The 18,074-nt window shown below is 45.9% G+C and overlaps 1 protein-coding gene across 1 annotated transcript; it reads right to left on the reverse strand.

The window, feature by feature from the left end:
* Positions 1-272: 272 nt before the first annotated feature.
* Positions 273-1,711, reverse strand: LOC117495329 (trace amine-associated receptor 8a-like). The gene is made up of 2 exons (XM_034146526.1): positions 1,539-1,711; positions 273-1,259 (listed from the first exon to the last, which is right to left on the reverse strand). Exons 1-2 carry the CDS (start codon positions 1,709-1,711, stop codon positions 440-442), a joined length of 993 nt encoding a protein of 330 aa, XP_034002417.1. The 3' UTR covers positions 273-439.
* Between the last annotated feature and the right edge of the window lie 16,363 nt (positions 1,712-18,074).

Genomic DNA, 18,074 nt, shown 5'->3' on the forward strand with positions numbered 1-18,074 from the left:
TCTCTCTTGCTCTCTCTCTCACACACACGCACCCAAACACAAACACACACACACGCACACACACACACACACACACACACGACAGCTCTGTCTTTTTGTTTGAAGTTGCACACTCACCTTCTGCCAACGACATACTCAATCAGTCTGTATTGCATATTGTTTACTAAATTAACAATTGAACATATCATTACCAGAATACTGGTCAAACTGAAGTCAACACAGGTCAAAAACGACTACTTCTTCCACACAATGTAATATTTTCCAGTTTTATTTTGTATTAAATTATTTAATATCTTTTAGTTGCATATGTTTTACTACATTAAATAATGTCTAATCTTTCTTCAGTCATTACACATTGCATTCTGACTCAGCAACAATAGCAAAAATATGTCCATCTGAACAGAGGTTTTTTAGAATATATCTCAACCCCAGCCCGTCATTACAGTATTTTAGAATCACACGAGTAGGACTGAAGTATCTTAAGGGTAACAATGAGCTTGATAGATTTTCTAAACCAGGGGTATAACAAGGCATAAATCAATGGGTTCAGACAAGAGTTAAAATACAGCAACCAGACTACAATGGGTGAGGTTGAACTACCAGTTTCAATATCCTCACCTATAAGGGATGGAGCGTAATATGGAAAAAAACATATTAGAAACACAAGGACAACAACACCAAGAGTCCTGGCTGCTTTCATCTCAGATTTCTTAGCAGTTGCACCAACTGCACGTTGCATAGTGACAGCGATAACATGAGATCGCATGGCTCGAGCCTGAGACACAGCCACCACAAACACTCTCATATACAGAACTATGATAACAGTAATGGGGGCAATAAAGTTAACAACTAAGTCAACAGCTCCTGTGATATTGTCATTCACAACTACACACTCTCCATGGCAAGAATTATGTGAATCAGGTTGTCTCAGAAAGTCCTTTAAAATGAGACAATTATATATAATAGAGCAAATCCAACAAAGACAGATGCAGATTTTTGTTCTGTTCACAGTAACTCTGATGGTGTAATGTAGAGGGTCACATATAGCAAAATAACGATCAATGGATATGAGCACCATGTTTCCAACCGTAGAAGAGGTAATGATAAAATCAACAATATTATACAGAGCACACATCAGGTCACCCAAGTACCAGCAAGTCTCTGTTAGAAGGATTGTAATAGGCATCAAAAGTAGGCCCACAAGGAAGTCTGAGACAGCCAGGGAGAGGATGAGGAGGTTAGTGGGGGTGTGGAGCTGCCTGGAAAGGAAGAATATCATCATAAATAAGATTATCAACAATAGCTTGTAACAACAAACAGCAGTGAAACACAAAAAGAGGCATTTGAATGGATATGCATTTGTTGTTGAGTGTCTGCTTTAACTATTTTGTCACACAACGTCAGGTTTGAATATGTTATCATTTAAAACAGCACAACTATTATCTGAAACATTCATTAAAAGGAATATATGCGTTGCTAAATCATGTTGATTTTCAACCATGAACATATACAAGCTTAAGCTGAAAGTGTGTCTGTGCCTGAAGTGGGAGATAGAGATGATGACCAGCAGGTTGAGAGCTGCAGTGATCACAGCGATGAAGGACTGCAGGATGTAAGCGAGCAGGACATCTGACTGAGCTAGCATAGGCTTCCTGCAGGATTTGTTGAAGAGTTGTGGAAAGCAGAGTTCATCCATTTGGGAAGTCTCCATCTGTAGAGAGACGTGTTGAGAAGCTGCTGTGTTGTGATATATCTTTTCTCATCTGTCCTGCCCCTACTATTACTTTCTCTCTAGCTAAGACTGAAATCCCTCAGCTCTACTTTGTTTTCTGCAGTCATCTTCATCTCAGTCTTCATCACTTCCATGCAACTTATTTTTTTCGTAATTCCCGGCATTGACATCATCTTATTTGATTATGGTGGCCAAGAGTGGTTTTACAGTGTAAAGAATCTTAAAAGATTAACATTTTTCGTGAAGTATTGAAACCAAGTGGGCCATGCTGATAAGTTACATTGTGGAAGTGGCTCCTCAGAGTTATGGTCAAAGGGTCAATGAAGCCAACTTGATTCAATGGATTAGGTCATTTAGCCTTTTGGGCCTGGGTTATTTTGAAACAAAAACGACATAAAGGCATGAGATTGGGAAGGCCAATGAGATTGATTGTTGGTTCGTCTCAAGAACGGTCTGGCAGCCCCCAGATGACTCAGGAAAGGGACACAGGGTTTCAGAGTGTTCAGCTCAGGAGGAGAGCTGCTGATATCCTGATACTGTCAGGCACTTTGAAGGGCTCCCAAAGACATTCAAAATGTTGTTGATGGATAATGAAAAGTTGGAAGATTATAGGGAAGCTTTACCCATATCCCAATATCACAGCGCCAGGTATGGATGAGATTTGGCCAGCAATATTAAAGGCTCTAGACATTGTTCAGGTTTCTGGCAGACATGTCTCTTCAATCTTGAGTGATGGTCAAGGGCTAACTCCTCTTCATATCAAGGTATCATTTTGCTCAACCACCCAGGAAAAGCTTATGCCAAGGTACTCAAAGGAAGATCTGACCAATTGTATTGAACATCTTGCGGTCGTGCTTAGCTGTCCCCCTTTGTTAGAAGCATCCTTATACTTCCTGTACATAGTAAAACAATTTACTTCTGAAAGGATTAATGAAAGGGTGTCAGAGGCCTCGGTGTGGTGAGACAAGGAATTCCTAACTTTTCACATGGAATTCACAAATTATGGTAAATATGTGCATCTTACAATATGTTTTTTCTCCATTCCTTTAGCTTTTACATTAACACACACACACACACACACACACACACACACACACACACACACACACACACACACACACACACACACACACACACACACACACACACACACACACACACACACACACACACATACACACATACACACACACACACACACACACACACACACACACACACACAGCAGCATAGGACAGACAGGGCCCCGAGTAGAGGGCTCCGCCTGTGCTTATATAACTAGGGTTTATAACTAACGTAATCCACCGTTATATCCCAGACAGGCTCCGCCCTCTACTGGACTCTATAGAGTGGCGAAGTCCCTCCCCTTCCGGTGGACCTCCATGGGACCTTATTTCGGAAAAATTATGTATTGAAGTCAATGGAGAGAGAAAGATTATCTTTCGATCCCGTTTGAATTGTGCCATGAATTACACATATGTTGTTTGTCAATTTAAAAGATAATTTTGCAAGTCAAAAAAAAAAATGTGTCGTAAAACTGTGAAGTAACACATTTGTTTGTGTGAAACGCTCAAAGAACTACATCTGATCTCTGGTCAACAACACACGTCACCAAGATGGCCGTCACTACTGTCTTGTCAACACAAGAGACTACCCTCACTATCACTACAATGAAACACGTCCTGAAGAATGTCATGCAAAGCTGCCTGCCTTCCTTCCTTTGATTCTCTCTGAACTGCCTGGTCGTTTTAATGTTTAATGTCAACCATTTGTGCAGATAGCATGAAGTAGAGAAGATCGCTAGCGTTAGCGTTAGCATTTCTCTCCCGGGCTTAAATTGTGTATTATAGAATGATCACACCGGTGACAGTACTATTCAAAGGGTTCACGAAATATGACTACTACTCTTACTGTTTAACATTTTGGGTTACTTAATGTTACTTCATGTTAAGGCTAATAAAAATGACAAGGCTGTAATGCTAACTAACGTGCTAGCTACTAGCTAGGTAGCTAACTTGATCCACACACTCCTCTTTCATCAGACGGGAAGCGAAAGAACGAGCAAGACCCATTGCTGGTATAATAACAACCTGGTACTAAGCACACAGGCACAAAGTTATCTTATCTTAGCCAGCGCCATATAGATAGATTCTATCTATATGGCGCTGATCGTATATATACGGTATTATACGTGTATCGTAGTGTCTCAATTGTGACATCACTTACGCGACTCTGGGATTTGTAGTCTTTCTAGTTTCGTATTTTTCAAAGTCTTATATTTCAACAGTTTTAAGACAAACTGTGACTTTTTTGACATGGAAATGATTTTTTAAGATTGACAAACATCATATGTGTAATTCATGGCACAATTCAAACGGGATCGAAAGATAAGTTTTCTCTCCCCATTGACTTCAATGCATAATTTTTCCGAAATAAGGTCCCATACCCCGGAAGTAAGTGGGAGGGACTTCGCCACTCTATGGGTACAACATCGAGTCACCTCACTGCCCCTGACCTCTCCTCCGGTTGTCACCGGGGAGAAGTGGGGGCCGCAGTTTACCTGGCTGGTAGGGCACACTCAGACATTTACCTCGTGAATAGTGTGTCTGGAAAACAGTGAGGAGGGCTCTCCATGTCCCCCAGCCCGGTATGGGGCTCACTGTGCACCATGTTTCCCGGGTCCCTAAGGAGAATGGGAACACATAAGTGCACTTATGAAGGGGCCTGGCGTGGACCAAGATGCCGCCGTACATATGTCCTCCACACTCAATCCGTTAAATAAGGCTGTTGACACAGCCATACCCCGTGTAGAGTGTGCACGGACCCCCGTGGGGAAGGCTCTCCCCGCCTGTCCGTAGGCATGTGAGATGCACTCGCAGAGCCATCCTGCCAGGCGTTTCTTGGACAGAGCTTTACCGGCCACGCCGCCCCCAAAGCACACAAACAGTTGTTCAGTGCGCCTAGTGGCAGCCGTGAGCTCCACATAACATGCTAGCGCACGCACCGGGCAGAGGAGGTGCAATTCAGCCTCCCTGGCCCCACTATGGGGTGGAAGAATAAAGCCCCCTAACTGAATAGCCCTTGACCTGAACAAGCTCCTTAGACTCTTGGGAACAAAGGAGGGGTTCGGTCTGAGTGTTGCCCCGCTACGGTCACCCCGGATCAATAAGCAACTTGGGTGCACCGACAGAGCGGTCAGCTCTGACACTCTCTTGCCCGAAGTTAAGGCAAGTAGCAACGCTGTCTTCCATGACAGCGCTTCCAGGGAGGAGAGCTCCAGAGGCTCAAATGGTTCTGTGACCAGAGCCTCGAGCACCAATGGGTGGAGGCGTGCACTTCTGGGCGCTGCCTCCTGACCCCCTGCAAAAACCGCGACATAAGCAGCTGACTGAAGGCTGACCTGCCGCCAAATCCCTCATGGCAGGACGAGATGGCTGCTGCATAAACTTTAATTGTGGAATGAGCAAGCCCCGTGTCCACCAGTCCACCAACTGTAAGTACGACAGAATAGAGCCCAACGTACAAGATAGGGGCTCTATTCTCCGCTCCTCACACCATCGCTGGAATCCCAGCCACTTTGGCCCAATCTAGCTGCCTGGATAGTCTGAATAACCTTGCCAGACAGTCCCCCCTGTCTCAGCCTGTCCCTCTCAGGAGCCAAGCCTGGAGAGGCTGGCCCAGAGTGGGTAACGCCCCTATTGCACCTGCCTCCTGAGACATCGCCCCCCAAAACTGAGGAATCGCCCAGGGCTGGCCCACCATCATCTGTGTCACCTCTGCGAACCACGGCGCCAAGTGGCGATCTGGGGCCACTAGGATGACTGACAGACGCTCTCGTCTCACCCTCTCCAGGAGGGGGAGAATGAGGCGTACCGGTGGAAAGGCGTAGAGCAGCTTTCTTGGCCATGGCTCCTGTGCAAACACTCCCACCCCCAAGGGCGGATTGTCCCGCCGAGCCATGGAAAACAACAGGGTACAGTGGCTGTTGCGCCAGCTGGCGAACAGGTCCACCTCCGCTCTCCCGAACTGAGCCCAGATTTGCTTCACCACCTCCGGGTGAAGCACCCACTCGCCTGGCAGGGGCCCGCCTCTTGACATGAGGTCGGCCCCCCTGTTCTCCAGTCCCGGGATGTGGAGGGCCCTCAGAGATAACACAATCTCATGAAGCCCACAACCAAAGGTTCTCCGCTGTGGTCAACAAGGCGGCGGAGCGGACTCCGCCCTGCCTGTTGAAGCACATGTTTGCCCTGTATTAAGGGTTTGAAATGCTGGAGGACTAACACCACTGCCCGCAGCTCTAGAAGGTTGCTGTGCCGTGTCTCCGTTAGAGACCAGCGACCCCCTATAGCTCTCCCTAGGCAGTTCCCCCCCCCCAACCTGTCACGGATGCGTCCGTGAACACCGTGACGTAGGAGGTTACCCGCCCCAGTGGAGTTCCCCTCCGTAGGTGCTCTGGGGACCCCCAGTAACGGAGGTTGCCCACCACTGAGGGAGGGATGGTCACCAGGCGTCGTTTGTGCCTCTTGGGATCTAAACGAAGGCCGGCAAACCACCTCTGCAGGCAGCGCATATGCAGCAAGCCCAGCGGTACCCCGAAGTGAGCAGCTGCCATGAGACCCAGAGTCTGCATAATGGTCAGCGCTGTCCCCGTTACCCCCTGTCGCAGTCTGCAAACTGCACAAAGCAAGGATGCCTGTCTGCTCTCTGACAGGGTGGCGCGTAGGCTGCCTGCATCGAGCAACATCCCCAGATACTGCACCTGCTGGTGAGGTATGGGGGAGCTCTTCTTCCAATTGACCGCGAAACCTAACTTGGTTAGGTGTAGGATCAATTGGGCTGTGTGAAACATTGCCCATTCCCTGGACCATGACTATGAGGTCGTCTAGATAAAAAAACACCCTCATGCCAATGTCGCGCATCGGCTGAAGCACTGTGGCCACACATTTGCTGAACATGCGTGGGGATAGGGAGTAGCAGAGGTGGGACCAAGTCATTGTTTTGCAAGTCCGAGTCAAGTCTCAAGTCTTTGCGCTCAAGTCCGAGTCAAGTCTCAAGTCTTTGCGCTCAAGTCCGAGTCAAGTCTCAAGTCTTTGCGCTCAAGTCCAAGTCAAGTCTCAAGTCAGGATGGGAAAGTTCAAGTCAAGTCCAAGTCCTAAACTTTGACAAAACGAGTCTTAAACAAGTCCTTATGTGCTTTTCAACAAATGTAATGACATCGATCAACAGAATAATACTTAATAATCAAACTGCTCTTTATTAGTCACATTAATCATTTAATAATCCATTTTCTCTCTGCTGGTAAAGTAACGTGTTTTTTTCTATTGTAAGAGGGATCAGTAAGGTAATGCTACCGTGACGGTTTGATTCAGAAGGAGTTTAATGTATAAGATCCCTGATGTTGAGGTGACCAGAATGTTTATTTCCACTGTGTACAGCATGTAAGGGACCCACAATCTATCTTTATGCAAGGGATAATGTGCAGCGAGGCGTCTCTATGGGGAAAAGAACACCTGCATCTAGATCCCTCTGCAGGTGGTACTTTCACTATATTTTGATGATAATACTTTTTTACTTTTACTTGTAACATTTTGAATGCAGGACTTTTTATTGTAACCGAGTATTCCTACACTCTGGTACTGTTACTCAAGTACAAGATCTGAACTTCTCCCACCTCTGACAATAAATCCTGAGTGGTTACCAAAACAAAACCCTGCTCTGAAGGCTATTTTCATTTGACAAATCCTGCACTCAGCTTTGCTTCCTCCAATATCATTGAAATGCAGCCAGATGCTGCTTTTTTTTTTCGGTTTTCGCTCATTTCTTGACTTTTTCCGACGCGCTTGCATTTAAATCCGTCTCCCCGTCTCCCCGTCGCTCTGTGTAGCTGGCCTGTACCACTACACCTGCTGTCTTTGGAGCGTCTGCCCCCCACCCTTCTTTCACATAATGGTATGATCCTAGTGTGTCCTCGCATATGATTGGCCGCATGGTGGCTCAGCAAAATAAAGTCCCGCCCCTGCCTGCATGGATTCTCAGCAAGAGTTGCAGCGGCTGAAGATTCTGCTTTCCCCGATGGGAGTCTGCTCTTCTAGCGGCATCTCGCGATCGACGTGTTGGAGACCTCTGAATTAAATTATCAAGTCACCTCAAGTCAGAAGGCTCAAGTCCAAGTCAAGTCCCGAGTCATTGGTGTTCAAGTCCAAGTCGAGTCGCAAGTGTTTTGTGATTTTGTCAAGTCGAGTCCAAAGTCATCAAATTGGTGAATCGAGTCTGACTCGAGTCCAAGTCACGTGACTCGAGTCCACACCTCTGGGGAGTAGCCAAACGGTAGTCTGTTGTACTCGTCCCTATCTCCCCTCGGGATGATAGATTCGCTTCTTTTATGCCTGTGAACGGAGGAGGGATGCTGCAAAACTGGAGTGAATAACCCAGTCTCAGCGTCCTGTCCATCCACTCCGTTAATACACAGCTGTGCTTCCATTCCCCATAACATTGCGTTAGGGGATGTGCAATCAGCTGCGGGGCCCCAGCTATAAAGCTGTGGTACTCTCTGGTGACCCGTTCCGCCGCAAAACTCCCCGTGAAGGGAAGTTCTGCCCATGGAGGGTCAACACAGAAAGGGCCGATTCTCTACTGAGGTCTTTGAAGCGCGCGCTCCGCCATGATGCATTCACCCAAACGGTGAAATACATCAAGCAGAGTTTTTACACTCGGCGTTGTGTGTCTCCTAACCCTGCTAGGCCGGCCATAATGTCCCTGTACCCGCATAGCGCGGTTTATCACTCTCACATGCGCATGCCCACTAGCTGCTTCCTTTACTGGAGTTACAACTGGGGCAGTGAGCGGGGAATCTGTACGGTTAACATTATGTGGAAGTGTGGATTTGTGGAGAGAAATGACACTTAGACTGGGATACATGCAATCATTTTTATTTTTAAAAGATGATCGTGTCACAACAGCAGCATCATACAGGGAGGAGGCGGGATTCGCCCTCGCGTCCTGGGTGGAGAAAGTGACTCTCTCCGCCGGGACGCTTCCTCCCACATCCAGTCAGCTTTTTTAGGACGGTGCACCCCACCCTGAAGCCGAGGCGGAGCCGGAGCGGGAGCCTGTCGAGGTCGGTCAGCCCGTCCCCGCGAGTGCCGGTATTGAGCCGGCTCTCCGGGACGAACCGTGGAGGCAGCGGGAGCAACGGGAGCCACGGGGGCTCTATGCCGGCACCTCTCTCTCCGTCTTACCACCGCCGAGCGCTCTCCCCCCAGAGGAAGAGCCTGAGGATGAGCCAGCGGCAGCATGCGGCTGAGCTGCGCCCTCTCTTCCTCCAAGCGACTGAAGCGCTGGGTGACCGAGGTGATCGACCCGAAGAGCCCTTCCGTGGATACGGGGGCCCCAAGGAGATCATCCCGGTCTTTCTTGGACAGTGCGGTCAGACCCAGCCACACGTGACGCGACGCCACTGTGGCCAGGGACATCACACGTCCAGCTGCGGTAGCCATACCATCTGGCCCATCTACCGTCTGGCCCACACAGCAGTCCGAATAATCGCTCCCGTCCGGAGGCGGGGAGGCGGGGATGTCCTGCTGAGGGGTGATCAGTGAGACACCCAACACGCCAAGATTATTGGCCGCTGCTGCCATCTGCGTCCCGAGCCTGAACATCTTATCCAGATATTCCAGGATTTCACGGTCACGCGGCAGCGGGGGCAGAGGCTCCCTCCCCTCTGCGGCTCACCGGCCTCAGTGGCACTGGTGGGGGGAGCGGCAAGCCTGCACGCTCCGCCACCATAGTCATCACCGCCGGGAAGTCCTGCCGCACAGACCTGTGCTGTGGACCCTCCTGGAGGCCGGCCCCGGAAGCATCAGACAACGAGGTGTCGTCGTCGTCTTCCTCCTCAACGAACGGGGACGCCTGGCCCGCTGGCATGGCGAACACGAAGGGCACACCGACATCCTGCTCCTCCATCTCCACCACCTCGAGGTCCCGGTCCTCCGCCTCTTCCGGCGAGACATATGCGCCTGGAAGTGTTCCAGACGCCGGCGGCGGCTGAGCCGCGGGATCAGGCGGCAGGCGTTGCAGGCCGGGTACTGAATCAGGCCGGCCGCCACGTGGTCAGGCCCCAGGCACTCGAAGCAGCGGCAGTGGAGATCGGCAGCGGCGGTGGAGATCGGCACCTGCGATCAAGCCCGGGCACGAAGGACAGGGTCGTTGCTCTAAAAGTGGTGAGTCCATGATTCAAACTTTCTTGTCTTATGTCTTAGCGCTCAGTTAGCGCTCAGTGGGCTTGCATGCGCATTCAGGTAGGCCCGCCCAAGGGGGCCGGCTACGGTTATAGATATCTCAGTTGATGAATGCTCACATAGTATGGTTGAGAGGTAATACCCATAGAGTCCAGTAGATGGCGGAGCCTGTGTGAGATATAACTTGGAGTTTCAGGCTCTGCACTTTCTCTCCTCACCTCATACTTCAAAGACCGCACCTACAGGGTAACTTGGAGAGGGTCCGAGTCTGACCCTTGTCAATTAACTACAGGGGTCCCTCAGGGCTCTGTCCTTGGTCCCCTCCTCTTCTCTCTGTGCACAAACTCGCTCGGATCAGTCATTAGCCCGCATGGTTTTTCATACCACTGCTACGCGGGCGACACCCAATTAATTCTGTCTTTTCCCCGTTCAGAAACCCAGGTCGTCGCACGCATCTCTGCTTGTCTAGCAGACATCTCTCAGTGGATGTCTGCTCACCACCTCAAGCTCAACCTTGACAAGACTGAACTGCTTTTTCTTCCTGGAAAAGACTGTCCCACTCTTGACCTAACAATCAACATCGGCCCCTCTGTTGTTTCCCCGACTCAGACTGCAAAGAATCTGGGTGTGACCCTAAATAACAACCTGTCCTTCACCGCAAACATCGCTGCTACAACCCGCTGCTGCAGATACACTCTTTACAACATCAGGAGGATACGTCCCCTCCTGACCCAGAAAGCGACGCAACTTCTGGTCCAGGCTCTCGTCATCTCATGCCTTGACTAATGCAACTCCCTCCTGGCTGGTCAAACTGCATGTGCCATCCGACCTCTGCAGCTCATCCAGAATGCAGCGGCTCGTCTGGTCTTCAACCTTCCTAAATGTTCCCACACCACACCGCTCTTCCGCTCCCTTCACTGTATTCCAGTAACTGCTAGAATCCACTTCAAGACACTGGTACTTGCGTAACATGCTGTGAATGGATCTGGCCCTTCCTACATCCAGGACATGGTTAAACCATACACCCCAGCACGTGCACTCCGCTCTGCATCAGCCAAACGGCTCGCTGCACCCGCACTGCGAGGTTCCCATCAGCAAAAAGACGTCGGTTTGCTATCTTGGCTCCAAAATGGTGGAATGAGCTCCCCATTGACATCAGGACAGCAGAAAGCTTACACATCTTCCGGCGCAGACTGAAAACTCATCTCTTTCGACTCCACTTCGAGAAATAAAATTACTAACAAAGCACTTATATACTAATAAAGAACTGGCTTATCTAAAGCCAGTTGAGTAGCACTTGAAATGTTTTGGCTCTATGAAACCTGATGTACTTATATGATTCTGTTTTCTTCAAGTTTGTATCTTCTTTGTCGAATGCACTTATTGTAAGTCGCTGTAATGTAATGTGTGGTGAGACAAGGAATTCCTAACAAATTATGGTAAATATGTGCATCTTACAATATGTTTTTTCTCCATTCCTTTAGCTTTTACATTAACAAACACACACACACACACACACACACACACACACACACACACACACACACACACACACACACACACACACACACACACACACACCTGTATACCTGACTAATGAAGCCCATTAGACTGGATTTTTGTCAGGAACTTTACACAACAAACATCAGCACATAGTTATTGCTCTCTTATGAATTGCTCTCATTAAGAATTCACACCTTCTTGTGTTCATGTCAGATGATCTCAGAGGGATCCTCCCAATCAGAGGTGTAAAGGACATCATCCATGCTCCAAAGCAAACATATGATGTAAGATCCAAACATCAACACATGATGAAAACTCTGTGAGGAGATGAAAATAGTTATCATCCCATGATGGAAGTTGCATCTTCCACTGAAAAGACAAACTTATTAATTATACATTTTATGCAGTTGCAATTCATTTCAAAAGTTTAAAGTGCATTAGCCCGCAGCAAATATTTAGATAACACCCCCTCTGTTTGTTAAAATCTGAGCTTCTTTGTGATTTGTTTTGTACCTGAGCCGGCCACTCGTGCATGTTGGTGCGAGTCCCTTGCTGTGTCTCAATTCAAATACTTCCCTTTTGAACGCTGTCTTGTTGAATAATGTAAACACTTGCGCATTGTGTGTATTTCAACCAGGTAGCGTTGTGTCAAATCGCACATGGATGCTGTGCCCTACACAGGATTTATGCTAGATAGCTACCTAGGGAGCAACATTTGCTGTACCAAATCATTACATTACATTACAGTGACTGCTCAATAAACCCAATACAATGAACAGTAGCTTCCTTTTAACAACAATTTGAAGGTACTGCTTTTAAATAGTGAAAAAAGCCAACTTTATAACTTCTATGCGTCCATGTAAACAAGCATTCATCACAACTTCTGTGATTAATGCTCTATCAAGTTTGGAGTCACGAGTCACTCTAGCATCACAGCTAGCATACATGTAAAAAAAAATTATTATTAGAGATGCAAATGATAATCAAGATGTATGTTCTGGATGTAGGTATGACCTTACATGGCACGAGCCATTTTGTGTGCGTGCGAGAGCGAGAGAGAGAGCGCGCGCACCGGTGGGTATCTACCGGAGATCGTTGTGGTTAGCATCTGGTGCTAGCTAGCCAAGCTAACGGATATAAGGAGATTTTTCAACAACAAGGTGGAAGGAGAACTCTCCTGTCAGACTGAGAGTCTCAGATAACCTCAGCTCAGGTGAAGTAAAGGACTCTCTAAGTGTTTAGATAGTTAACTTTAGTCTAGTTATCTCAGTGGGTCTCAAACGGTTTGGTCACGATTAATGTAAATAAGTATTTCCGAGGCACACGTTTATATGATCAGTATAAAAAATTAAGAGCATAAATGAAAAACAGTTATGAAATACTATATGACAGTAAAACAAGAATACAGTTTTAAAAGGGGAGTGATTTGTAAAATATCTATAAAGAAATAGAAAATCTGTTTACAGTTCTGTTTCATATGGGTGTTGAGAGATGTATCCATAGATCTCTTAATGTTGCTCTCAAAGTGCACCAGATTGATGCTTTTAACTTCAATATTTAAAAAAAAATCTTCCCGGGGAACATGCCCCCGGACCCCACTAGAGAAGGTGAGGACCCCCCTAGAGGAGGTTAGGTCCACTCCCCACTTGAAAAAATAGCACTTTACCCCTGCTTACACCTATATGCCGTGAGCTGATTATCGAGCCTTCATTGACATATTTGGTACAGTTCTTTTGCAAATGAGATTTCTTTAGACATAGGCCTACCTCTTCTCTGATACAGTCAATCTGGGTGCTAGTGGACTGCGGAACCTCGCGGCGGCGGATAAACTGTGGCGCGCTTACACTAATTGCGCCGCATAAGAATGCATTCATAAAAAATGCTAAACATATATTTCTTTATACATATACTGAGTATACCTTATGTTGGTGTACCTTGCGTAACTGCATGAACCCGTATGGCACAATACAACTCAGTACATTTTGGGTCATTATGTCAATTTGATACCCTTTCTTTAGTAGAATTGTATAAATTAGAAGCTAGGTAATCAGCTCGCCGGTGATTTGCAGCTGGCGCGGTTGACCGTGCTGAGTGGTGAACTGCGTGTTAGAAAAGAGGAGATCTCAGACTGGCTTACCTGTACGTCAATCAAGTGGCAAATGCCATAGTAAGGATGGATGATAGGCTAACTTTTGTTTTTTTATTTTTTTATTTTTCAATGCCATGCGATCTACCCACACTACCTTTGCGATCGACCGGTCAATCGCGATCGACCGGTCAATCGCGATCGACATATTGGGCACCCCTGCTCTAAAACATAGGTGTACATCAGCGACGTGCAGTCAGGGGAGGCAGGGGAGGCAGAGTCTCACCTGTCATACTCCAATGTAACGGAAAAACAACTAAAGAAAAACGAAATAGTAATAATAATAAAATGTCTCCACTGATCTGTGTTGTAAGTGTGATTTATGTATGATTCCAATCGCTTTTTATAGTCAAAATCAGCAAATTTGCCGAGCTCCGCTACGGTAGCAATGAGAAGTGAGGCAGGGACGTGCTCTGCCTCTCGTAAGCCCACAGTAACTTGCTGGAGCACGGGCACTAATTTAGCGCAGGCACTTATTTTGTGAGCGCGCTCAAGCCAGTTACTGTGGGGTAAGGTGAGGCACAGATGAGCTCTGCCTCACCTCAGAATGCGTCACCCCACAGAAACTGGCTGGAAAGCGGGCCCTAAGCGCATGCCTGTTACCATCTCACTGTATGTCACCAATGTAATGTTTGTAGATCCCTTTATTACATTTATCCTCGCCATCCATAGTCTCTAAATAACTTATTTCACGTATATATGATATTTAGGCTCGCTGGTCTCATCATACAACGGCAATGAAAAAAGCACCAGGGGAGGCAGCCATAACCTCTGCCGCACTGAAGGGGGCGCACGTGAGCCCACAGGTTCTTGTTGCTACTTTAATTCTACGCAGAGACGGTAGACGCAAACAACAAACTAGACTTTTGAAACTACAGGAAGATAAGGAGGACTTTTACAAAAAAGTAATAGAGATTGTTGTCCAGAAGGATAGCATGGACTTCATCTTCAAGTCAAGGTAAGACCACATTTGTAATGAAAATGGGATCTTACTAAGAAAGAACAATCCAATATTTAGATTTTGGGTATCCTTTTGCGGTCTGTTTAAAATGAATCGAAGCATCAGACTAAAAAAGCTTTTGAAAATAACCGAATATTTCGATTAAGGTCAAAATATAATATTTGTAAATCTGACTCAGTGAGTCAGTGCCTCACCAGCCATGAACCTCACCGCGCGTCACTGGTGTACATAGTACAGGTTTTATAGAGTGGAAAAGTCACGCCCATCTACTTCCGACCCATGGGACCTTATTTCGGAAAAATTATGTATTGAAGTCAATGGAGAGAGAAAACGTATCTTTCGATCCCGTTTGAATTGTGCCATGAATTACACATATGATGTTTGTCAATCTTAAAAAATCATTTCCATGTCAAAAAAGTCACAGTTTGTCTTAAAACTGTTCAATATAAGACTATGAAAAATACGCAACTAGAAAGACTACAAATCCCAGAGTCGCGTAAGTGATGTCATAACTGATGTCACAATTGTTTTCCTCCACTAAATAAGAGATAGCTAAGATAAGATAACTTTAACAAGATGCCTGTGTGCTTAGTACCAGGTTGTTATCATACCAGCAATGGGTCTTGCTCGTTCTTTCGCTTCCCGTCTGAGGAAAGGACCATGAGTGGCTGGATCAAGTTAGCTACCTAGCTAGTAGCAAGCACGTTAGTTAGCATTACAGCCTTAGCCTTGTCATTTTTATTAGCCTTAACATGAAGTAACATTAAGTAGTAGTCATATTTCGTGAACCCTTTGAAGAGTACTGTCACACCGGTGTGATCATTCTATAATACACCATTTAAGCCCGGGGGAGAAATGCTAACTATCTGCACAAATGGTTGACATTAAACATTAAAACAGGGATGCAAACTTGTCACCTTTCGGCGAAATTCGCCGTTTTGATTCCAAAATAGGTCGTTTGTGTGATTCATGTAGATCTGCAATAAAAATATTTTTGGGGTATGGGGGGGGGGGGTCTGGGACCCGGAGTAATCTGCGGCCGCGAGATGTTATGTGCCATCATGACACGCATGGTGTTCTTTTTTATATATGTTATAATGAAGCGCGAGCACAAGTCTTCCTGCCTGTCGGCTCTGCTCATGGATGTATAATAAGGCTCTGTTGCTCCGGGATGAGGGTCTAGCTTCAGCAGCTACATTACCTACGGTGCGTTCGTTAATATTAACTGTGCGGTCCGGAGTCACTGTGGCACAGACTGGACCGCTGGTGAACAGCTGTTAGAACGGGCCGTTCAGGTGTTCAGAGCAGAGCTCCCTGTCGGAGCGGCAGAGCGTGATGTGCACTGAAAAGTGTTTCTGTCGCAATATTATTTAATGAATCGTTGAGCTAGCTAACTAGCATACATTGTCACTATCTGCTAACGTTAGCTTTAGCCTTCGTTTTCAAATAGTTTCTTTCATAGCCTATAAACGGAGGTGGTATAAGTATATATCTTGTACTTGAGTAAAAGTAGAAGTACTCAGATCTTGTTCTTGAGTAAAAGTAGAAGTACTCAGGTCTTGTACTTGAGTACAAGTAGAAGTACTCAGATCTTGTTCTTGAGTAAAAGTAGAAGTACTCAGGTCTTGTACTTGAGTACAAGTAGAAGTACTCAGATCTTGTTCTTGAGTAAAAGTAGAAGTACCAGAGTGTAGGAATACTCTGTTACAGTAAAAGTCCTGCATTCAAAATGTTACTCAAGTAAAAGTAGAAAAGTATTATCATCAAAATATAGTTAAAGTAGCGACAGTAAAAGTAGTGATTGTGCAGATTGGTCCATTTCAGAATAATATATGTTTTATAATGATTGATCATTAAAGTGTTCTCAAAGCTGGTAAAGGTGCAGCTAGTTTGAATGACTTTGTATACTGCAGGGTAGCTTGTGAATTTACTCCAGGTGGAACTAAAGTCTGATTTAACACTTGATTATATTTCACATCATTCATCCACATCTGTAAAGTAACTAAAGGTATTAAATACATGTAGTGGAGTAAAAGTACACCATTTACCTCTGAACTGTAGAGGAGAAGAAGAACAAAGTAGCAAAACATTGAAATACTTAAATAAAGTACAAGTATCTCAAAATTGTACCCAAGTATAGTACTTGTTGAGTTTATGAACTTAGTTACTTTACACCACTGGCTATAAAGATAGAAAGACAGCCTTGCACAGAGGCATGAAAATACATTTTCAAAATGCTCAACAGTCCTGCCAAAATTATAAACTGACTGCTACACAATTAAAATAAATGCTTAAATATATTTCTATTAGATGTGACTCTTTGGCGTTTCTGTTATTATTAACACTGCTGCTTTAGTTGTTCTGACTGCTAAAATCCTCTGTTATTCCTCATTTTAAAGCCGATATTCTGTGGGGTCGGGGGGCTCGGATCCTTGTCACCTTTTTCATACCTGATGAGTTTGCATCCCTGTAAAAAGATCAGGCAGTTCAGAGAGAATCAAAGAAAGGCAGGCAGGCAGGCAGCTTTGCATGACATTCTTCTGGACGCGTTTCATTGTGGTGATAGTGAGGGTAGTCAATCCCTTTTTTGGCAAGACAGTAGTGACGGCCATCTTGGTGACGTGTGTTGTTGTGCGAGACCAGAAATGTAGTTCATTGAGCGTTTCACACAAAAAAATGTGTTACTTCACAGTTTTACGACACATTTTATTTGTTTTGACTTGCAAAATTATCTTTTAAATTGACAAACATCATATGTGTAATTTGTGGCACAATTCAAACGGGATCGAAAGATAATCTTTTTCTCTCCATTGACTTCAATACATAATTTTTCCGAAATAAGGTCCCATTGAGGTCCACCGGAAGGGGAGGGACTTCGCCACTCTATTGAAACTGGAACCTGAATTCAAAGTACAGTATACAAATCCTCAAATCATTCTGTGAGAGGTCAAGTATATAGATGCTAGAATAGAATGTTAAATGTCAGGTTCCTCAGAAACGTTAGGGGACACATTTTGACATTCTGCACAGCAGCTGCAGAACTCCGTACAGGGAAGGCCAACAGAGAGGCACTGGCACTTTCCACTCTCTCCACACTTTGCATCTTTGCAATACAAGTGAGTAATGTCCCTCACTTCTGTAGGTGCTGGGGTTTTTGTAAATAGCACTGTTTGAATGGCCCCATCTCTGACAATCCACCCCTTGCCAATAGGACTCCATAACAAGGTTTGGGTTCGGGCGGACACCATATCGCTGTCTGAAACATTGCTCTTTGCACATGTTGTTGAAATGCATCCTCTGTTGGCTGCAGATTTTCAGAGGCTGCATCTGTTGTTGATGCAGTTATGCATGACATGCTGGTAGACAGGTAGACATGTCTTTCCTATTCTGTACAAACTACTTGTTGTGTCACAGCCAGTGAGTGCATGACATGCTGGTAGACAGGTAGACATGTCTTTCCTATTCTGTACAAACTACTTGTTGTGTCACAGCCAG

The sequence above is a fragment of the Trematomus bernacchii genome, unplaced genomic scaffold, assembly GCF_902827165.1.
Source record: "Trematomus bernacchii unplaced genomic scaffold, fTreBer1.1, whole genome shotgun sequence".
Lineage (NCBI taxonomy): Eukaryota > Metazoa > Chordata > Actinopteri > Perciformes > Nototheniidae > Trematomus > Trematomus bernacchii.